Source organism: Protopterus annectens, chromosome 5.part0, assembly GCF_019279795.1.
Source record: "Protopterus annectens isolate FY-2018-M chromosome 5.part0, PAN1.0, whole genome shotgun sequence".
Lineage (NCBI taxonomy): Eukaryota > Metazoa > Chordata > Ceratodontiformes > Protopteridae > Protopterus > Protopterus annectens.
In genome coordinates this window covers 1174634768-1174659207 of record NC_056735.1, presented here as the reverse complement: position 1 = coordinate 1174659207, position 24440 = coordinate 1174634768, and the positions used below count along the sequence as shown (strand labels likewise).

General features: G+C 38.6%; 1 protein-coding gene across 1 annotated transcript in view; it reads right to left on the bottom strand.

Moving 5' to 3' along the window:
* Positions 1 to 24440, bottom strand: part of TRPC1 (transient receptor potential cation channel subfamily C member 1) — a 983394-nt gene that overhangs the window by 838732 nt on the left and 120222 nt on the right. The window contains exon 2 of the mRNA XM_044071022.1: positions 23853 to 24007. Within this exon, the coding sequence (XP_043926957.1) occupies positions 23853 to 24007 (155 nt within the window). The remainder of the gene's footprint in view (positions 1 to 23852; positions 24008 to 24440) is intronic.

The following is a 24440-nucleotide window of genomic DNA, read 5'->3' as shown; positions in this document are numbered from 1 at the left end:
CTGATCCCTGGGCTTTGTTTTTAGTTCCTGTTACTGATCCATTGCCTTATTAGGAAGGAGGGAAGTTTCTTTGCTTACCAGTGGGAGTGGGAAGCACTGAGCGGCCTTTTGTCCGATTTGGTGAAGTTTCAGCCAGAAACTAGTAGTCCATTGGTCGTTTTGGGCCAGTTCCTAGCTCCTTTCAGCCCCTGCTATAAAACACGCTAAACACGCGTTTTCCAGCTTGTACCAACTCAGCACAGATCCTCGTGGTGGCCTGCAGAGTGATCCAAGCAGCAGAGAGCTAAAGAGTGACTTTCTACCAGATATAAGTATTTTGTGGCTTTCCCACTGTTATTAAGCTAGCGACTGCATTTCGCCTGTTTTACTGCTACTTTAAGTGATTTCTGCATTTTACACTGTTTATTGCACCTTAAGTTACTAATTGTTGCAAATTGTTTCTGTAGGCTACACACTAAAGTCGCTAGCCGATTTACAGCATTTATAGCATTTACTGTCTGTTTTTTTCTTCCTTGTCTCTGTAATAAAACAAAAATCTCTTGTTTTCCGCCTTACTGAACTAGAGTAGTCCAGTTTCAGAGTTGCTGATCCCTGGGCTTTGTTTTTAGTTCCTGTCACTGATCCATTGCCTTATTAGGGAGGAGGGAAGTTTCTTTGCTTACCAGTGGGAGTGGGAAGCACTGAGCAGCCTTTCTGTCCGATTTGGTGAAGTTTCAGCCGGAAACTAGTAGTCCATTGGTCATTTTGGGCCAATTCCTAGCTCCTTTCAGCCCCTGCTATAAAACACGCTAAACACGCGTTTTCCAGCTTGTACCAACTCAGCACAGATCCTCGTGGTGGCCTGCAGAGTGATCCAAGCAGCAGAGAGCTAAAGAGTGACTTTCTACCAGATATAAGTATTTTGTGGCTTTCCCACTGTTATTAAGCTAGCGACTGCATTTCGCCTGTTTACTGCTACTTTAAGTGATTTCTGCATTTTACACTTTTATTGCACTTTAAGTTACTAATTGTTGCAAATTGTTTCTGTAGGCTACACACTAAAGTCGCTAGCCGATTTACAGCATTTATAGCATTTACTGTCTGTTTTTTCCTTGTCTCTGTAATAAAACAAAAAAAAATCTCTTGTTTTCCTGCCTTACTGAACTAGAGTAGTCCAGTTTCAGAGTTGCTGATCCCTGGGCTTTGTTTTTAGTTCCTGTTACTGATTCATTGCCTTATTAGGGAGGAGGGAAGTTTCTTTGCTTACCAGTGGGAGTGGGAAGCACTGAGCAGCCTTTCTGTCTGATTTGGTGAAGTTTCAGCCAGAAACTAGTAGTCCATTGGTTGTTTTGGGCCAATTCCTAGCTCCTTTCAGCCCCTGCTATAAAACACGCTAAACACAGCGTTTTCCAGCTTGTACCAACTCAGCACAGATCCTCGTGGTGGCCTGCAGGGTGATCAAGCAGCAGAGAGCTAAAGAGTGACTTTCTACCAGATATAAGTATTTTTGTGGCTTTCCCACTGTTATTTAAGCTAGCAACTGCATTTCGCCTGTTTTATTGCTACTTTAAGTGATTTCTGCATTTTACACTGTTTATTGCACTTTAAGTTACTAATTGTTGCAAATTGTTTCTGTAGGCTACACACTAAAGTCGCTAGCCGATTTACAGCAATTACTGTCTGTTTTTCCTTGTCTCTGTAATAAAACAAAAAAATCTCTTGTTTTCCGCCTTACTGAACTAGAGTAGTCCAGTTTCAGAGTTGCTGATCCCTGGGCTTTGTTTTTAGTTCCTGTTACTGATCCATTGCCTTATTAGGAAGGAGGAAGTTTCTTTGCTTACCAGTGGGAGTGGGAAGCACTGAGGCCTTTTGTCTGATTTGGTGAAGTTTCAGCCAGAAACTAGTAGTCCATTAGTCGTTTTGGGCCAATTCTAGCTCCTTCAGCCCCTGCTATAAAACACGCTAAGCGTGTAAGCTTGATTTAGTGAGTTACCACTGTTGCACACAAGAGCAGCGGTTAAACAAGGTTAAACTATTTGGGCCATCTAAATTCCACTCTTCCAATTTTCCCTTAAAACTACCTTCCTCGAGCTGTACTGCTGATCTAACCAGCATATCCTATAACTGAAAAGTTCATCTCTACTTGATTCCCAAGTAGACTATTCTCTATCTGTAAAGCCTAGCACTTACTCCTACAGTACTTGCACCTTGATAAAGCACTCTTATTATAGTTAGTACCCACCAGCCTAATACCCACTTCCCGGAGTCCTTTGAAAGTCTCTTTATCTACTACTTCTAGTATGTCGAGGGATCAGTTGCTAGTGTCCTCTCCAGCTCAACTGGTGAACCTGGGAATATTGAGGCAATGTTACAACTGCCTCATGTACACAGACAATCCTCTCCTTCTCCCACAAAACACAAATACATGCGAGAGATGCAACTATCACGGCCAAACTGGAGGCTGAGCTCTCTCAACATAGGACTGGCAAGACCAGACAGGAGGAGAAGGTAACCACACACAATACATACCCAGTCACACATGGTACCATCACAACTTCAAATCATACACATACTCACACAAAGACATACTCGAGGCTCTGATCAAAAATTTACCAAAACAGCAGAGGCCACCAAAGCAGACACCCAAACAACTACCACCTCACGACCCAACACATGCAACACATAGACCACACAGTCAGAGTGTCAAACAGTCACAGCCCTTAAGGCCAAACAAAATGCCAGACACACTTGTCATTGGTGATTCCATAGTCAGACACACTGGCGTCCGCTCACCAGACTGTGTAAAGAGAAGGTCACAGTAAGCTGCCTGTCAGGCGCTAGAATCCGCCACATAGCGCAAGCACTCAGGTCTCTCAACAGCTGGTACAAGTACGACTCAGTCATTGTCACGCTGGTGTCAGCGACCTGAGGCGTACCTCCTTGGACTACATGAAAGGGACATCGAGGAGCTCTCTGATTATGTAGCCCAGGCAGGTATGACCCTGACCTTGAGCAGTATCCTACCTTCACCTAGAATGATGCCACAATACAGTGATAAGATGATCAGCTTTAATAATTGGCTTAAATTCTGGTGTCATTCAAAGGGATCAATGTCTGTCTGCCTGGGATGACATGCTGGACAAGCCAGCTGCTTCAGGGGCGGCTTGCACCTGTCACCCTGGGCTTCGGATATTGGCAAAGGCTCTTGCCACCCCATAGTGCCTTTTTAGGCAAGGCTCAAATTCTAAACCTACCACCCTAGAACACCAAAAGGAAAAAACTAAGGGTAATGCTGCTCAATGCCAGAAGTCTCAATCTCAAGATGCCACTTTCGAGGCCCTTCTCAATATGGAGAACATCGATGTCTGTGCTGTGACAGAAACCTGGTTCAAGGCTCCTGAGAGCACCCCAGCACTAACAGGTTTCACCTCATATCATGCGTTCCGGCCCCAAAATCCGGACAACACCAAGAAAGGAGGGTGTCCATATTCATAAAGGACACCCACACCTCAAGGTTGGTGGCAGCATGATGCATCGGAGACCATCCAGGTGCAATTAACCATAGGCAAGACTGCTCTGCAATTTGTAGCATGTTACAGGCCACCCTCTCAAACTCAGGAACCTCACATGGCCTTCCTGAAAACATTGGAGGGATAAATGTATCTCAAACACCATCATACTAGGTGACTTTAACTACCCTAATATAGACTGGGAACACTACTCAAGCCCGAACACTCTAACCCAAAGATTCCTGGAGTTCATAAACTCAAATGCCATGGAACAACTAGTCACCATCCCACAAGAGGAGAAAACATACTTGATCTCATCATCACGAACATGGGATCAAAATGTTCAACACGGAAGTATACCCCTCACTGGTGAGATCAGATCATAAACTAATCTGGCTGGAGGTCCTCATCCGCCCCACCTGAAACAAAAAGACCACAGTGAAAAACTTCTCAAAAGCCGATTTCACACTTCTAAAAACTAGTGTGGTCTCCTTTAAGGCCCCTGAGCCAGTGGTAAACATTACTCAAACCGCTGAATCACTTACAAATGCCTTCTACCAGCACCTACAGGACTGCATGGATCAGGCAATCCCAAACAAAACTAAGACTCTCTGTACCAAAGGCAAGCGTCCAGTCTGGTGGACCCCAGCCATAAACAAGCTCTACAACAAAGGAGGAAGCTACTACAAGATAGAGCAAAATCCTTGAAAGGTAAGACACCTTTGATCATTATAAGTAAAAACTAAGAGCTCTCATAAAATCATCCAAGGCAAATTTTGAGAGAAAAATCCAAGGACTCTAAAGAGAATCATAAGGCCTTCTTTAGCTATGTTAGAAACCTAGGAGGAAACTCCCAGATATGCTCAGAATTAGTTCAAAATGATGTGAAAATTACTGAACCTACACACATTGCCAACATACTGGCTGACAGGTTCAGTGCAAACTTCTCCCCTCCCCAAAGGAGATATCTATTCCAGAGGATTGTAGCCCCAAACATCTCCAGCCCAGGTGAGAACTGCCCTCACTAAGGCAAAAACACAGCATCCATGGGACGGATGGTGTCCCGGCTGTGTGCTTCATGAACTCAATGAGGAATTAAACCCACAGTTAGGACAGCTGTTTAATCTTAGCCTCACCTCAGGATCATTACCCAAGGAGTGGCGCCCGGCGACTGTGGTCCCACTTCATAAGGCGGTGCCTCCACAGACCCTGGAAATTACCGCCCCATTAGCTTGACAAGCCTTATCTGCAAAGCCATGGAGAGGATCATAATGGAACTCATAAATAAAGACATAGGGAACTTGCAGACTTTGGATCCAACTCAGTTTGGCTTTGTCAAAGGCAGATCCTGCCTCTTAAACTTGGTTGACTTTTGAGACAGTCACCAAGGCCATTGATGAGGAAAGGCAGTCCATACAGCCTACCTCGACCTGGCAAAGGCCTTGACACAATACCCACTCAGGTATCATCGAAAAACTCATCAGCTTGAATGTAAACCCATACATCACAAGATGGGTTGCAAACTGGCTAAGTGACAGAACCCACAGGGTCAGAGTTGCTGGAGCCATGTCAGACTCAAAGCCTGTCACAAGTGGTGTCCCACAGGGCTCAGTCCTGGGTCCACTCTTGTTGGCATCTACTTTTCTGAAGTACAAGCAAACACAGGAGGGTTATGGCTGACAAAGTTTGCAGATGACTGCAAACTAGGCCATAGTCGAAAACACATCTGACACTGATATCCTCCAGATGGGCCTCACAGTAATGAATTACTGGTGCCTGTGCCATGGCCTGTAGTTAAGCCAAAAATGCATAGTCATACCCTTTGGGAAAAACAAGGCTACCCTAGCTACCATATAGGTGGCAATGCACTGAGCAGAGAAAAAGTCATCAGAGATCTGGGGACCGAGGTTGACAGTAGCTTTTCGTTTGACACTCATGTTGCTAAAGTAGTTAGGAAAACCTTCTATATCACCCACCTGATCATGAAGGGATTCACATCTAGATCAAGGGAGGTCATCGTCCCCTGTACTCATCACTTATTAGACCTATGATTGAGTACAATGCCCGTTCGAATGTATCTGACCAGACACCTGCTGCAGCTTGAAAGGCCCCAACAGTTCCTCACCAAAAGGATAAAGGGTCTCAAAAATATCTCTTATGCTGCCCGACTGAAAGAACTCCAGCTCTATTCAGTCTCATACCGCTTGCTCAGAGGTGTCCTGTGTCTGACATACAAGGCCATGTCAAACCCAGATTTGTTGAATATGCTTCACCTCAAAAATCTAGATCCCTCAGAACCACAAGGCGGAGACTTAAACCTTGACACGGTTATAAATAGAGCGTGCTGGAGGGACAGATTCATCACCCAGAGACTCCCTATGCTGTGGAACAAAATCCCGGTACATGTGAGGCAGAGCACCTCTCTGGTCTTGTTCAAGAGGAATCTTGACCAATGGATGGGAGATTGCAGATATACCCAGGGATTACTTCAGCGTCACTGCTTGACAGAGGCACAGCAAAATGATAGGCATAGTTTTTATTCAAACTAAAGGGGTGGCGAAAGCCACATAACTATAGGCTAGGCTTATAAATGCCCTTAGGCAGATAGCCTAGTATGAACCTATGAACCTATGAACCTATATTATATTCTGTTGTATATATATATATATATATATATATATATATATATATATATATATATATATATATATATATACATATATATATATATATGTGTATATACATATATATATATATATATATATATATATATATGTGTATATATATATATATATATATATATGCATTATTTTATATATATATATATATGTATATATATATATATATATATATAGGTTCATAGGTTAGTACTAGGCTATCTGCCCAAGGGCATTTATAACTAATAGCCGCCTTCAATTGTCAAAAACCATATACCTATTATTTTACTGCTTTCTCAGCCATTCATCCCTGGTATATAGATCCTGGGTAGATATGATTGAATGATAATCATCCAGCATTCTAATCAGTGTTTACTGGATCTAGGTATTTCAAAAGGGCTTACTACACATATAATGATAGAAGATTAGAGATATGTATTTGACTGCTTATCAACATTTGAATACATTTCATGTAAGGTAATGAATCCTTCATGATAATAAGGTTATCTGGTTCTGTGACATGATGACTTCTGTGCTCATGGATTCTAATTTTCATTGGGTATCTGGCATTTTTGGCCTAATTTGGACAGTACTGGTAGAATGGCGAGTTTGTCATCCTGCAAACTACTGTGGCGAAAATGGCCTAAAGAAACCCCCCACATTTGTGATTTTTACAACTGATTACCTGAAAATATTTGTCCAATAAAAGCTGATGCTTTTCGCATAACCAGAACTATTTCAAAAATTGCTGTATGAGTTCCTATTTTAAAGGTTTCTTCAATTACATATGGGTTTCCTTAAACAGACCCCTTTCCCTCCCTTTTTAAAATTTTTTTTTTTCTTTGCTAAATTCTTGGGGTTTTTTTTCCCTTTTTTTAAAATTTTTAAAAAATTTAAACTTTTTGATTCTGGCCCTTTTTTTGGAAAATTTTTTCTTTAACCTTTTAAAAATTTGGGGTTTCTTTAATCTTTTTCTCTTTTTTATGAAAACTATTTATTTGGGTTTTGCCCCCCTTTTTTTTTTGGGTTTAAAAACAAAAATTTAAAATTTTAAAAAAAAAATTTTTAAATATTATTTATATGGATTAATATTTATTTATTTATTTAGGTTTTTGAAATTAATTGTTTTTTTAAATTTTTTTATTATCTAATTATGTTTAAATTCTAAAGTTTAGGGCCTGTTAATATTGCTATTATTTAATGTAGTTATCTGTAATAATTTTTAATTGAAATCATTCCTAAATGTCTATTTTAAGGGTTGATAAATTGAACATGAAGTTTAAAAATTTCTTCATACTATGGAATTTTTATTTCCTGATGAAACTTTTCCCATGGGCTTTTGCCTTAATATTGATTTAACTTGTTTTGTATGTCCGTGTCGGTGAAATCCTTTGTTTGTTGGCCAAAGCCTTAGTGGATGAACCCTTTTTGGGTATTGCATCTGAGTTTCATGTAACATGAAAAGGGTAACCACTTAGTTTTTTGAAGGTTTTGATTTTTTTGTCTTTTTGCTGTAATTTCCCTTGATTTTTTAATTGCTACAAGTACTTGTTATTTTATCCCTGTTTTAAGACTGAAATTTTTTGGGGTTGAAGAAAAATTTTTTAATGATTTAGGGTGGTTCATGGTAAAAATCTGTTTTGTTTTGGGCCATTTGATGTTTCAATCCTGAGTATGACTAAGTTCCTGTAATGTTCTAAATTGTGTTTTCTATTTAAACAAGTGTTGTTATCCCGTGTTTTAATGGCTTTTTAGTCCTAATGAACGGTTTTAAACCTGTTTGATGTCTATTTGCTTTCGGAAGTTAAAAGGTGGCGAGGTGTCTAGTTTCAGTTCAATAAACGGGCATTTGAATTGAATTGATTTAGTTGTTAAAGTATTGTTATTATTGAATTAAGCCCTTAATGTCTAAGTGTGATTTTCCTGCCCAATTTGATTAAAAGGAAAGATGACAACAGTAGTGCAAGGTTTCTGTAATGTAAAATTTGTCCTTTCCCTCCTATTGTATGATCTTAGAGTTGATATATATAATTAGCAGGAAGACAAGCCCTACTGCCAAAGCATTATTTTTCAATTACATGCTCAGTGGGCTGTGTCTCAGAGTTTTCTCTGTTTGCAGTCAGTGTTTTGTTTTAATTTTTTTTTGGTTGATTTTTTTTCTTTTTACATCATTGTTTTGTACTGTCATTCACTTTAAGTGGCAGTTACAATCTACAAGTGTGAACACTCATATGAGTGAATATTTTTTATTAATGTAAAACAGTTCTTTTAAAAAATGTTTTTGCCATAGTGGTTTTCATGAAATCCTACTGCAGTGGACTAAGGGAGTTTACCCTTACTCCGCTATTGTATTCCAGTTATTGCATGCATCTGGGCAGATACATGCCAAAGGGGACATTATATACAAAGACTGGCCTAAGGGCTGAGTTAAGGGGGACAATGACATCACTACATCTAGGCACAATCCCTTTGTTTATAAGCTGTGCAATATAGAAGGGCATACTTACAAAAATAAACACATGTTGGTCAAAAGTTAGGTCACTGTCCACATAAATTCCCAAATTCCAAATAACTAGGTCAAGTCTCAGGGATATATTGTCAATGTGGTAGTTCCATGGGGTAGATGACTTCCCAAAAGATCAAATAATTATTTTTTTGGCATTTAGTTTCAGACCATGATTTTGACACTAGTTTTTTGAGGCACACCTTTCTGCAGGACGGCTAAAACAACAACCGATTCTAACTTGCAGTCATCTGCAAATTTAGTCAGCCAAAGCCCTTTGGTATTTGCTTTTACATTTTACTGTCAATCTGATGTTGTTTCAGTCAATTTATGTACCATACATATATATAAATACACACACACACACATATATATATATATATATATATCATAAACTCACCACATCGATTAACATATCATTAGCCAAATTAAATTGACAGAATATTTAGTTTAAAACAAAAAGCACAATGCAAGAGTACCATTTTACCATGGAAATTCGCCACCAAGAATTTTTTTTTTACTTCACTTCAGAATGTTTTCCCCATTTGAGGGTATGACTATGGATACATTCACAATTAGGATACTCACAATGTGTAATACTAACTATGGGGTTTACTGGGCTGAATACCAACATGGAGCTTTCTATACTGGGCAGACAATTTGTATCTTTAAGGAACAAATAGCATCTTATATAAGTGATATCAGATGCAGAAGAATCAGACGTGTCCTATATAAATATGCAATCAAACATAAGTCAGTCCAATTTTACATATATTGGTACAGACAGGGTAATTGTGGATGAGGATAAGTCTTTATTCCAGACTAAATCACTGCTGGATAGAAAAGAGAGTTGTGGGGTATTGACAGGCACTATTTAAACCATATTTTAATGAATTATTGTAGTTATGTAATTTATTGACTGGTATTAGATAATTTATTTAAAATGTATGTATATATACACACATATATATATATATATATATATATATATATATATATATATATATATATATATATATACATATATATATATATATATATATATATATATATATAATTGACTGTAGAATGCAGTTTGTTTTATTATTGGATGTATTGAATTTAAATAAGTTTTGTTACTGGATGATTCATGTGCATGTGATCTGTGTCAAGATTATTAGAGTTGTATCTGTACTTGTAAAATAATTTATTTCCTTTGAGAAAGCTGCATGATATGGCAGTGAAACTGGTTTGGGAATAAAAAGCTGTACGCTGCATTGGCATTTTGATTTTTTTTTAACTGATCAGGATTGCTGAAGTTTGGTATGTTCTACTGATTTATTTCATGCACCCACACACACACACACACACACACACTATCTATATATATTTATATATATATAATATAATATATATATATATATATATATATATATATATATATCAATATCTAGCTAGCTATATATATCTATATCTAACTCTCTCTCTGTTTATTTATATATATATATATATATATATATATATATATATATATATATATATACACACACACACATTTATACACATCTATCTATCTATATACACACCCATGTATCTCTCTCGCTACATATATATATATATATATGTATATATATATATATATATATATATATATATATATATAAATGGTTCTCCTTAATTGATCAAGTTCTACAAATGGGGACACCTTTGCCTTATCTGGTTTACCAGACAGTTGCCCACAGTGGTGCAAGATTGCTATAACACTGGAGTTGGGAAATTTGCCCTTATTGTGCGAACTCAGTGTTGGTATATATAATTAGCGGGGATGCAGGATGACAAGTCCCACTACAGAAACATTATTTTTTAATTGCATGCTCTGAGATTGTGTCATAACTCCACTATGTTCATTAACATTTTCTCGGTTAAATTACACTGGTAGAATATTTAGTCAAAAGCAAACAAAAGAAAGAAGTTTTGCCATAGGAGTGAAGCCTACACCTAGTGCTACGTAAATATATCAAAAAAAGATTAAACAACATCAGGGAAAAGTAGAAACTTTCTTAAGGCAGCTATTCACTAATCTCACAGAAAGCCATTTTCACAAAGTAAACATTTCAGCCAACTCTACCAGACCTATATATACGAGTGTGTGTGTGTGTGTGTATGTGTGTGTGTGTGTGAGATATATCTATCCATATGTATACATACACACACACACACACACACACACACACACACACACACACACACACACACACACACACACAAAAATAACGCAATGGAGAGAGAAAGAGGGGAAAGACTGACTTGCCCCATCCTGATATCAACCAATATCAATCCTAAACCACGTGTGCAGGTTCAAATGGAGAGGCTGGCTAGGATACTCAAAGGTTAGATGATGAGGATCAAGAAGGGTACATGGGGGAGAAGGGCATCGGACAACTTAATAAAAACAATGTTGATCTTACAAGATACTAGACTGAAGGGTATTGAACTGGCCCTCTTCTCACTGGATGTGAAGAAGGCCTTTGATAGGGTGGAGTGAAGTTACCTGTTTGAGGTGGCTAAAAGTTGGGGTTTCCCAGATGAATGTATGAACTGGGTAAAAATAATGTCCAATGATGCAATAGCAAGAGTAAAAATGAAAGCCAGACTTTCAAAGCCCATGTGAGCAGAAAAAGGGATGAGGCAAGACTGTCCAATGTATTCCTCCTGTTAGCCATGTATGCTGAAGCTTTAGCAGAAGCAATCAACCCCTTTGAATTGAGAGGATATAGACAGGGCCAAGAAGAAAAGAAACTTATGTTATACGCAGACGCTGTCCTGGTAGCTCTGACACATTATAAGGAAGATATAGGAAATTTGTGGGTATTCGTATTAGCATTTGGAAATGTCTCTACACATAAAATAAACAGAAATAAAACTCTTGGTCTCTAACAATAGAGGCTTCCCTGGGCAAGGAGAGGAGAAGATGTTCATATGTTCATAAGTTGGTACTAGGCTATCGGCCCTAGGGCCTATACAAGCCTAGCCATAACAATTCCCTGGCTATTTCTTCCCACAATATTTACTTCCCTGGACTCCTGTCTAGCAGGGTGACTGACGTGATCCCCAGGGTGAATTTCCTATCTCCCATCCAATCATCAAGGTTCCATTTGAAGAGGGCCAAAACAGCGCTCTGCTTGACATGTATGGGTAGTCTACTCCAGAGTCTGGGGAGTCTCTGGGTCAGGAACCTATCCTTCCAGCAGGTTATGTTCATTGTGATAACAAGGTTTAGATCCCTGGAGCATGTGGCTCTGAGGGTTTGGGATTTCTTTAAGTGTAGCATGTCCAACAGCTCTGGATTTGACATGACCTTGTATGTTAAGCAGAGATTGCCTCTGAGTAGACGATATGTGACAGAGTATAGCTGGAGTTTTTTTAGATGGTCAGCATAGGGCATCTGCTTTAGGCCTGTGATTCTTTTAGTGAGGTATTTCTGCGGCCTTTCCAGTTGTTGCAGATGTCTTGAGAGGTACATACCAAATGGGCCATTGTATTCTATAATGGGTCTAATGAGGGATGAGTACAGTGGGACAATGACCTCCTTTTTTCTGGATGAAAAGCCCTTAATGATGAGGTGTGCCACATAGAAGGATTTCCTGACTATTGTGGCGATGTAGTTATCGAAGGTGAGACCATTGTCCACCTGTGTCTCTAAGTCTCTTATCACACTTTCGGTGTTTAGTGTACTGCTACCTATGTGGTAATTCATGGGTACATGTTTTTTTCCCAAAGGGGATAACTATACATTTCTTGGCATTGAGCTTGAGCCCATGGCTCTGGCAACAAGCATCTGTTTCTGGAAGGCCCTTTTGTAGAATATCCACATTATTTGGGGATTCAATAATGGCTCCCAGTTTGCAGTCATCTGCTAACTTTGTTAGCCAGAGTCCCTTAGTGTTAGCCTGTACTTCAGAGAAGTAGATGCCAAACAAGACCAGTCCTAGGATTGAACCCTGAGGTACTCCACTTGTCACTTGTCTGGAGTTGGATTTCGAGTTGACTACTTTTACAGTATGGGTTCTGTCAGTAAGCCAGTTGGCAACCCATCGAGTGACATAGGGATTAATACCTAGCTTAGTAAGTTTATCTATGATTCCAGAGTGGGGGATATTGTAGAAGGGCTTGGCAAGGTCCAGATAGGCTGTGTGGACCACCTTACCCTGGTCCACAGATCTGGAGACTGATTTGAAGAAGTCAATCAGCTTCAGGGGACAAGATCGGCCCTTCACGAACCCAAACTGGGTGGGGTTCAGTGTTGGAAGGTGGCCACTGTCTTTGTTTATAAGGTCCATGATAATACATTCCATGGCCTTGCAGATCAGACTCATCAGACTGATGGGGCAGTAGTTCCCAGGATCTAAGGTGGATCCCCTCTTGTGGAGTGGGATAACTGTAGCTGTGCGCCACTCAGTGGGCACGAAGCCTAAAGTGAGGCTATGATTAAACATGACACTTAGGTGAGGTGCCAGTTCATTTTTAGTTTATGTAGTACACAGCCAGGGATGTCCTCTGGTCCCATGGATGCTGTATTCTTAGCTTTGGAGAGTGTGTTTTTACCTGTGTGGCCATTATTACTGGAATATGGCAATCTTTCGGGTATTGAGATGGGCCCTTTAGGGGGTCAGGGGGGGTGAAGTTGGCACTGAATCAATCTGCCAGGATAGTGGCAATTTCCTTGGGATCAGTATATTTAATGCCATTCTGTTGTAGCTCAGAGCAGATCTGAGCATTGCCATTTAGATTCTTGACACAGCTATAGAATGCCTTGTGGTTGTCTTTGGAATCTTTGGCAATTTTATTTTCGTAAGTAGCTTTGGAGGATTTTATGAGGGATCTCAGCTTCTTACTGAGGCTGGTAAGGGAGTTTTTTGCATCCTGGGATTTTCCTCTTTTCTGCAACAGTTTCTTCCTTTTGTTGTAAAGTTTGCTTATGGCAAGGGACTATCAGATTAGCTTCCTGTTTTTGGAGGAGAGCATCTTGGTTCTTTTTGGGATGGCATGATTCATGCATGAGTGGATGTGCTCGTATGGTGCCTTAGTTTAGGATTCAGCAATCAAACTTTCAGTTCCCGTCTGCATGGGTGTGATGAAGTTTGTCACTTCTGACTTGAGTAGCATGAAGTTTGCTTTGGAGAAGTTTTTTTATGGAGGTTTCCTTACTGGGGGCTGAGGGAGGGATGTGGATGTCAAGGGTGATTAGCTTATGGTCAGACCTGACCAATCAGAGGTTGACCATAGGTGTGGAGCATCAATTTCCCATGTTGGTAATGATCAGGTCTAGGATATTAGAGCCCCTGTTGGGACTATGCATTAGTTGATCCAGGGCATTGGAATGTATGAATTCCAAGAACCGTTGGACAAAGGTGTTGGTACATGAGTATTTTTCCCAGTTAATGGCTGGGTAGTTGAAATCACCCAGTATTAGGGTGTTTGGTTATATCTTAATATTTTCCAATATGTTTAGAAAGGTGTAGTGAAAATCTTGGGGCATGGTGTGGGATCTGTAGCAAACTACAATTTGGATTGCAGTCTTACCTAGTGTTAGTTCCACCTGGAGAATTTCAGACGCATTGTGTTGGGCAACTAGCCTGGTGGTGTGAATATCCTTGATGAATATGGACACTCATCCACCTTTAGTGTTTTGGTCCTGGTTTGGTGGTTGAAAAGTGTGGTTAAGAGTTGTAGCCTGGTATTGCAGGTGTGCTCTCTGGAGCCTTGATCCACTAGAGGAGTTAGATTTGAAAGTAGGTAACTTAAGTTTTACTTGTCTAAAAAGTTAAGTTTTAGTGTAGAGTCACTATTTTTAAAACAGCAACGTAGATTGAAAGGGGGTGGTCATTTTTGTATTCTGTACTATGGAATACAGTAGGATGGCCAATAAATTTAAATAGTTGAAGGGTAGTGATTTCACAAAATGATAATGTTGTGCTTACTCACACAAGCCAGTAAAAGCTGAGAGGAAATGAGATATATGGTCAAATTAACATAAGGGGCAGGCAACTAGAAAGAAAGTGGTGTTTAAGAACACAACAGTAACTGGGTGGGAGGGTGGTGAAAAAAATTTCTGCCTGACTCACAAGTGTGGAAAAACACAATAAATCCTGGGAAGTCTGTGTAAGTAACACAGTGCATAAGTCAGTTTCTTTAACTTATGATAATATTTTCAAAAAGTGAAGCAATAAAACCAAGGATTGAAGGCAGTTATACTAGACATAGATCAAGGAGTGCAAGTAATCCAGGTGTGCATTATGCCACAGTTCACATATTTAGGGCAGGCTTTTTTGCAGCCACTGGAAACAGCTTTACTTAAAAGGCTTAAGCAACTCCATTCAGAATTTGTATGGGAGGAATGAAAAACAAGAATGGCTTGAGAAACGGCAAGTGAGAGCAAAAATAAAGGGGTATTTAGTGTCCTGGCCTTGCTAACAAATCTGCATGCATGCTCACTAGCTGACATACGTGGGTTGTGGATGCAGACATCAGAGCGGTCTGGAAACAAATGATATGTAATAGAAAGGATAACTGAGGTAGGAACTGGGATATAGTCAGAGCTCTTCTAGAAGCAAGACGGGAAGACTTAAAGCTCCAGTGGAGAAAGTAGAAGCAAAAAAGGTTTTAGTAAAAAGTGGTAGGAGCAAGACTGGCAAAAAATGGAAAGACAGAGTGGCAGTGACAGTAGGTTCATGGAAAGATGAACAAAATGAGAGAAGCAGATGGAGACAGCAATCAAAACATAATATAGTGCAGTATTAGAATCACTGAATTATAGGAGACAGGCTAAAAACATGGAAGGAAACCAAACAGGAATATCAGTTAGAAGGGACCCCTGAGTAGGAATACCAGAGGTTGAAGATTAGTTGTAGCAAGACAGAGAAAGTGACAGGGAAGAGGAAGGAGCTACCACAATTCACCCAGAAGACTTACCCAAGAACAACTAAGGACAGGACTACTAATGGGCTGATAAAAATCAGACGGATCTGGGTAATAAAAGAAAAAGAAAAGGAAATGGAGAGGCACAAGACAGTGGGAGAGAGAGATGCAGGAGCATCAAATGAGCACGAATCTCAGAAACATATAATACAACTGCCTAGGTACATATCCAAAGCATGATCTTCAGATTTTACATGGAAATGCTTGCCTAAGTATTTCTACACCCCAGATAGGCTATCAAAGATGTTTACAGTAGTACTGGCTGGTGCTTGTTGGAGATGGCAAAGGGAGGGGAACATATGGAAGCACATGTTCTGGCAATGAGTCAAACTAGAAGACTTTAAAATGGACTTGGAACATATGGTGAGGGAGAAAGTAACAGAGATCAAATAGTTAATCCCAAAGATGGCCCTGTTGTGATTTTATACATCGGGATCAAAAAGTAGCAAAGAAATAGTAGGGTTGGTTACAACAGTAGGAAAAAAGCTATCATAAATAAATGGAAATTGTGTGATCCACCAATAAGAGGAGGAGGTGGCAGCAATGTTGCTTCAAGTGACACAGGAAGAAAAGAAATAAGTAGAAAAAGGGAAAGAGGTGAATGGATAATGAATGGCACAGTTGGGTAGCCCAGCAAGAAAGAGCCAATGAAGATTCACTTGAGAAAGCAAAAACAGGAGAAGTGAGCAGGTCAGCAATGGAGAAAGGAGGCACTTAAGAAGGAGACAGCTCCCTGAATGGAACATGTATTTATGAAAAGAAGTGTAGGGTCTACTGTTGTTAATAATGGAGGAGGAGGTTAACCTGTAAATAGCTCATAATGTATTTAAAAAAGAATAACACAGTCTTTAGAGATCTGACCACATTTTTCACAATGAATCAGTCATTGTTAGAATTGTTTTCTGCCTAGCACAGTTAATTTTCAACAGCATTTCTGCTAAGTCAAGATAGTCTCAGGAAGTGTTATTTCCTCTCTTTACATCCCTCATTATGTTTGCTGCTGAGCACAGTTCCCCTTCTGTATGTCTCTGTCAATAAATATGCTGTCCAGCTACAAAGACTTCAGTAACTCCTAGCTAAGGATATTATTCAACTAGGTTGCTTCAGCTTCTTGGACAGGCTAAAAGCCCTTTCATTACCCTCCCACTCAATAAGCTTTTACATGCTATCTCTGATCGATGTTCTATGCTATAAAAGACCCCACCCTTTTGAATCTTCTATATCTCTACCACATACCCCTGTGGTATTTAGTGCTGTTAAGCTTCTCAATGGTCATATAAATCATAAGTCTGATAAAAAAAAAAAAAGTAATTCGGCTTTTCCCGGTTAGGGTCGCCACAATGGATCTCTGGTCTGCTTATGATTGGCAGTGATTTTTACGATGTTGAGTTGTCAGCCCAGTGCCCAACCTTCAGAAAAGTACACCCACACATGCACACACGTCTACCTGCATGTCTTTTAAATTCAGTCAATCACGGGGAGGGCATGAAGACTCCAAACAGAAGGCACTCCAGCCAAGAATTGAACCGGAGAGCCTCTTGCTGTGAGGCAACAATGCTAACCGCTGCATCACCGTGGCCTATAACAAACTTAAATGCAAACTCCCTGAGACTTCTTTGTTATTGCAAGAAAAATCATGGCAATATCATGGACTCAGTGTAAAAGAACCACATTAAAATGAACTTTTATATGACAGAAATACAAAAACACATTGAAAGAAATAAATGAACTAAGGACTGAAGTTATGAGCAGTGCACAGAATTGTCAGATGGAAGGAATTTTATTTGGCTTGTTCACTAACCTCCCTTGCTTAACTGATGTATCGTTTTGGTGCAATTTCTTTCTGTATTAGTAGCTTATTTTATTTCGGTCTGTGCCATTGCATCTTGGTTGTGGCTGAAAAGGGTCCCTGGACCAGCCCAGTTACTGTGTAACCAAATATAAATAGACAAATAAATGCATAAATAAATAAATGGATACACTTATTTATTTATTTTAACTGATAACGCAGCAGAGCCAAGATCATATAACCCAGAGGGCTAATTTTTACAAATATATAGAAGAAAGTATAGACACCACCTCAGGTTGAAAATGAATATAATGAAGACTCCTTATAAAATGCAGAAACAAGTTTTAAGGAATTTCATGTATTTTTCATCCAGAGAAGGGTTACCCACAAAATATGAGATAATGAAAGAGAGACAAACAAAATATACAACAGTTGCAATGGTGAAGTGATAACAAATGAGGCAACATATACCCAAAATAATTTTTATTGGATTAAACTAATGATAATACAATAATAGCTAACTTAATTAAAAAAATAGTGTGAATCTTGTGAGGTTTGCTATACAGGGAAAACTGTTAATGCTTTAAAACCGAGAATATACCAACACTCTTACTGTAGTAAAACAGGTGATTTAACCAATGTCCTAGCTAAGCTTGCAGCACAATGTTTACATTTTAAAAGTTTTATTTATTTTTGATTTTAGAAAAGGAGGGCATTTGTCAGAGGTGGCGAATTGAGAACTCTTTTAGAAATGGCAGAGTTGCAGTGATGGCTAAGCACAAAAAACACTGCATCTCCTGGACTTAATGATTGTGTTAATATTAACTGTGTCTTAAGATTAGACCAAGCAGGTTATGAAACATTTTCCTCAACTGGAATTTTTATAACATTTTGGAATGATGTACATGAATTTGTATGTGAATTGTCATTCCTTAAATACACAGTAGTAGGGTTTTGCATTTTACAGCTGTAACTTTAAAATGTTTGATCATGTGATTGATAAACTGGTAAAAGGAAGTGCTGACTGAGATGCTGCAGGTTCTAATGATGTCTAGATTAGACAAAGGCGCTAAACCAGAATACTTGGTTTTAAAATATTAAAATTTGTTTTAGTTAAAAAAAAAAACTTCTTGCTGGTTTGTCCTTAGATACTGCACTGCATTTCCTGTTAAAAGAAGGTATTTGCCCCCTTGTCACAGAATGAACAGTGAAGACATTACCTTTGATGTTCCCTACCCTGAAGATTCATTAAATAGGGGTACTCAGATGTAATTCAGACTCCAAATGAAAATAATCAAGACATTCCACAATGTCTAAGCTAAAATCAAAATCAAGGAATTCTAGCAATATCAAACGTATTGCAGCTCAGCAGAAATAACCGCATCAGCAATATTTGAGATATGAAAAGCTCACCAAGAAGCCCCAAAGATAGGCATTATTTCAGTGAGAAACAAAAGGAACCACGTCCAAGGCTCTAGGCAGAAACGATTAATCCAAATACATCCAAATTCACCAACTAAGTGCTTTCACCATAACAAATGGCTTCTTCAGAGTGAGTGAAAAGCATCCATACCTTACATTAAATACTCAACCAAACATTCAGTCATCCAATGAGAAACATTATTGAGCAATTATACAATAATTACAAAAGTTTAAACAACTGAATGTGTCCACGCACAGTAGAAAAAATATGTTATACATACCCTAACAAAAAAATAGTTAGAAAAGCATCCTGTCTATAATTATAATGATATCTCTCAAAAATCCACTAGAAAAACATTTAAATAAAATGCTAATAAAAAAGTTTTTAAAATAATTATGTTGAAACTGTAAACAACTTAATGAAAGAAGTGTGTAGAAAATACATAATGTTCACCTATTGAAACTAAATTCTGTTGGCCCTATCCTTCAAAACAGGCTTTGAGGAGATGTGTTCATTCAGGCCTGGTGGAGTAGTAGCATCCAGTGTTATTTGCCATCTATGTTCATTATTATTTCAGCATGCTAGTAGTTTAAGTCAGGTTTTGTGTCTGAATATATCAGAAATCCAACAGTTAAAAGTTATTTTTGCTATGTGGGTATTATCGATATCATTTTGTATAGCGCATGGATAAATTACACCCATTATCCTTGGTTTAATACATGTGGCGATTCTGTGATCACTGCACAATTCCCTGAATTGTGATACATTTAATGAGTTTAATGTCTTGGAAATATATATTGGAGTTACTCTAATTAGAAACTGATTTATGCCTAGTTACCGGCTCACACTAGCTACAAAAGAATCAGGCAGTTATAGTGCATAGCCTATAACATGCCAGTAGTACAAACTGTGATAGCAAACAAGGATGGTATGGCCACCCAGTCTGCCCATTTTTATTGGATAAGCTGCACATCATACATATCTAATGACTTATCACCTTCTTCCAACCCAGCTTCCTGATAATCATGTTCTTCTGCATTTCCCATTGACTTGAATTACAGAAACAGTAAAAACAATGAACCTTGTTCAACAGCAGTCTTGCCCTCTGTGATGCAATCTTTTGTAAGTTACCCACTGTAGCAACACTCTTCTTACAAATGTATGCATTTCATAACTCAATTAATCCTGAACAGCGGGAAACTAGTTAACACCTTTGCTTGCCGAAATCTTCAAAGTAAGGAAATCACTTGCTTCCTGAGAGCTTTTCTCCAAAATCCTCTACTGAAAACACACTTCAGTTGAATTATAATATCTGATAAATGGAGTGGGTTACAAGAAATGGAAAATATATCTCTCTGTTAGACAACAGGCTATGCACTGGTGTTAGCAGTAAAGTTCTATCTGTAGATGACAATTTTATATTGCAGATTTATGAAAGAAAAACTATTTTATTCGCCAAATATACTAGAGTTATGGTCAAACAAAAGGTTATATCTGTGTAAGGAGCAAGACATAGCAAAGATATCAGTGAGGGAATTGTGCACCTGTTAATTGCTTTTCAATGATGACTGACAACAGGGGAATGCACATTACTGCTTTGTGATAGTGACAAATCTATGCAAATTATACATATAATAATTTCACAATATTTCAAAACAATATTTTGTGCAGATGGAAAATATAAGTGGCAGCATTATGTGCTTTAATGTTCTGTATAAGACGGCACCATTTGTTCACTTTTAGGTATCACAGCTTTTATGGAATGAATGTAGTTATGAAAATATAGGAAAATAGTCATAACTGCTTTCCAAAAGAACATTTCTGTCTCAAAATGTCTTCAAATTACCTACTGTGTTTTTATTGACATTTTTTTACTAACACCCAATGCTTAAATACAGCACCCCCAACACAACACTCAATTTTTGCATTCTTAATATAAACATGGAAAGATCTTTTTTCTTTTCATAACTTTTAGCAAACACTTCTTAACTCTAGCTCTGATGACCATTTAATTGTCATGCTGCGCAAATCATGTCAGTTTGTAGATGCCACCTTGCTGTCTTTGTTTTATAGTTGTTACTTTACCAGGACTTCAGAAATTACACTTTGAAAAAAGTGACAAGCATTTTTATTTCAGGAACACAGGGAAGTATCCTGTGAAGATGAATGTACTCGAACTCTGCTTTCCTGATGACTACACTCTTCTAGGAAGCAAAAAGTTAATAAGTAACTTTCCAGTACATGGCAAAATTTTGTTGAAATTTGATATATACTTTCTGAATATTAATTAATAAGGCAAGCTTGAAAATCACATTTGGCTCTTTTGCAATGGTTCTTGGGATAATCCAGCTACACTATAACACTGTATTACATTTGCTTGAGAGCATAGAATACATACATACACACAAATATTTGGGGTATGGGCAATAATGCCCTTCTAACCTGACAATATACCAAAACAGTTATTCCCACAATAAGTGTCCAGGTTGTTCTTAACAATAACTAAAGCTGGTTTTAATATAATTTGGTACTTTTTTCCATGCATCAGCTGCTCTCTCTCAGAGAACCAATTAGTACAGTTCTCATTCGTATAGAATCTTCTACACAGATTGTCTGATGATTTTCTACTACTTTTAGATAACCCTAAAATTTCCCAGAGGTAGTTATCTCTAAATGCCCTATATACCTGAATAAGGTCTCCCCTTAAAAATATATATTACAGACACTATACAAGTTCAGAGATTTTAGTTTTTCATAATAACTTAAATTTTCACATCCATGGATGCCCTTGGTATATTTCCACTGTACTCTTTCCAGTTTACTCATGCTTGTTTTCTTAGAAGGTTTCCATATTGTTATTCCATACTCAAATTTGGGTCCAGTCTAACAAAAATTATTTCATCATTCCTGATTTCCTCGATTTTATACATACATTTATACAACCTATAATTCTATTGCTATCATTAACCAATTGGTTGATATGATTAGAAAAACTCAAATTTGGATCTACTCATATACCCAAGTCTTTAACTGAATCTACATTTCGAATCACTGTGTGCTGTATTAAATATTTACCTTTCAGTTTATGTCTCCCAGATTTCATATGCTTAGTTTTTGATGCATTTATCAGCAAGTTATGTTCCCGTGCACAAATGATCAATTTATTAAATTTCCCTTGCAGACATGCCTTATCTGTAACGCATGTAATTAGTTTACCCATTTTCAAATCATCTGCATACAGACTGTTGGACACCTCAGATGAAAAAGATAAATCTGAAAGATACAATCTAAACAAGTATTGGCTTAGAACCAGGACCTATGGGACATCCTGACTACAACATGGCAATAAGCCTACAGCTGCCCTTGTAAGTGTTTTAATACTATAGCTCTCCAGCATTCATACTTTTACCTTCTCCCTTTTCCACGTGTTCCATGGCCTTTGAATGTCTCTGTGGATTCCCTCTCCTCTACCTATTCTGCTAGTGCACTCCATGGGCCAACAACCCTCTCTGAGATAAGTACTTCCAAACATCCTTAGAAACATTAGTAATACAATTTGCTATTTGTGCTGTGTTCTTGCTGCACTGAATGATCCATTCACATCTCCCTGATGTGACTTTTTACAATATCATGCTCCCCTATCTCTTTGAGTTTCAACTGAAAAGAGTCCAGCTCCTCTAGCATCTAGTCATATTCCCTCCCCTCCATCCCACATATCTTTCGGGTAGCTCTTCCTGAATTCCTTCCCATCGGTTGAAGTGTTTTTCCTTATACAGCCTTTTGAACTGTGCACAATACTTAAGGTGAGCTCTAGCCAAGGCCGTGTAAAGTAGAAGCATTATATCCTTGGTTTTGGAACCTGTGTACTGACTGTTGTTAGCACTGAAGAGTATAACTGTGAACTCTTAATGTGATGCTTTCTTAACCAAAATTTTGACTCCTTCCACCTTTGTTTACCTGCTGTGTGACTCTGAGCAAATCACTTAACCAGGCAATGCTCCCAGGCAGAGTTTTAAAAAGATCCATGGAGATCAGTGATCTTCACCAGTTAACAAATTCAACCAAATTAATAAATCACTTCAGCATAATGTTTGCTACTATCACTGCTCTCTCACTCTGCTCCAAGTGCTTCATTCCAGGCATGGTCAATCCCCCAGACCCACCTCCTACTTTGTTACCAACATTTTGATTCCTCCAAGAAGGTAATTCATACCAGGGATCCTGCTTCCTAAATTTAGTACTCTGAATTTGTTTGAGTCTCAGTTGTCACCTTCTGGCACACTTATTCTGCCTTTCCAAATTCTCTAAAAACACTAAGCAGCCCTCCCCTTGTGATCCTCTCCATGGTTTGCCATTGTTAATAAGATGACAGACTTGGAGTTACCCAGAGTTCCTGCTCTTTACTTTGTGTAAGGATAACTACAATTGCTGTTCTTCCTTTCTCTGGCACTTCTGCAGTAGACAGCGATCTGCTGAACAGGTTGGTGTCAGGTAAGTCTGCCAACACACTAGTCAGATTTCTGCAGCCGGTGTGAGACAGACGACCTGTTTCTAATGCTTCATCCTCCCTACTGCAACCAGTTTCCTCTAAACATTGTCCCTCTCTGTTCTGGTATCTGACCACTATAGTCCCTATCCTGCTCTTCCTCCTTCTCAACATGCACATTCCCCCTCTCTTCTCTGGTATCTGAGCACTACGCTCCCCATTCTGCCCTTCCTCCTTCTCAATGTGGCACCCTACCCTAGCTTTCTGTTGTAAGGGCTGAAGCAAAATTTTTCCAGACCTCTGTAATTTCCCTCCCATCTTTACTCAGAAACAAAGTATCTGCATTAGCATACTGAGGAATTCAAATCCAGGGCTACATCATGAAGTATAGTAGGAACTCATAACCAAGTGTGCTAAACTGCTGTCTAACCAGCTTTGTCTGCAACCCAAGTCAAACACAAACAATACAATTAGCATAGTAACATGTTGTTTTGAAATGCTGGTAATAAACATTTCAGTATGCATGACAGAATTCAGCAGATCACATACCTGACATCCATGATCCAGCAGCAGCTGCAGAATATCCAGATTTTCATTTTCAATGGCTATAGTGACTGCATTTCTTCCCAGTACATCCACACAGTTTATATTCAGTTCACCAGAGCTTTTCTCTTCTAGAAGCTTTTTCACCATGTAATAGTCACCTAAAAATGATACACAGATTGGACATTTTAACTGTTCACATCAAATAACATGCAATGTTAACTTTATGATTATGCATAAAACATAATATGTATCTTTGGTATCTTGACAATGCCTGTATCATAATGCTTTAACACGTCTTCAGGTAATACACCATCCAGTCATCCAGCCATAACCCCCTTTCTCATTTTTGCACTTCAAGGTCAGGGTATCACATCAACAGTGACAATCATCTGGATCCAATGTAAATGATGTCGGGTGGATAGTCTTACTGCAATTGTTCTTCCATACCACACATATGCACTCAGACTTGCACCTACGACAAATTTAGGGTGACCAATCCACCTACTGCATGTCTTTGGAATGTGGGAGAAACCAGAGCATATGGAGAAACCCACACAAGCACAGAGAGGACATGCAGATTCTGCACAAATA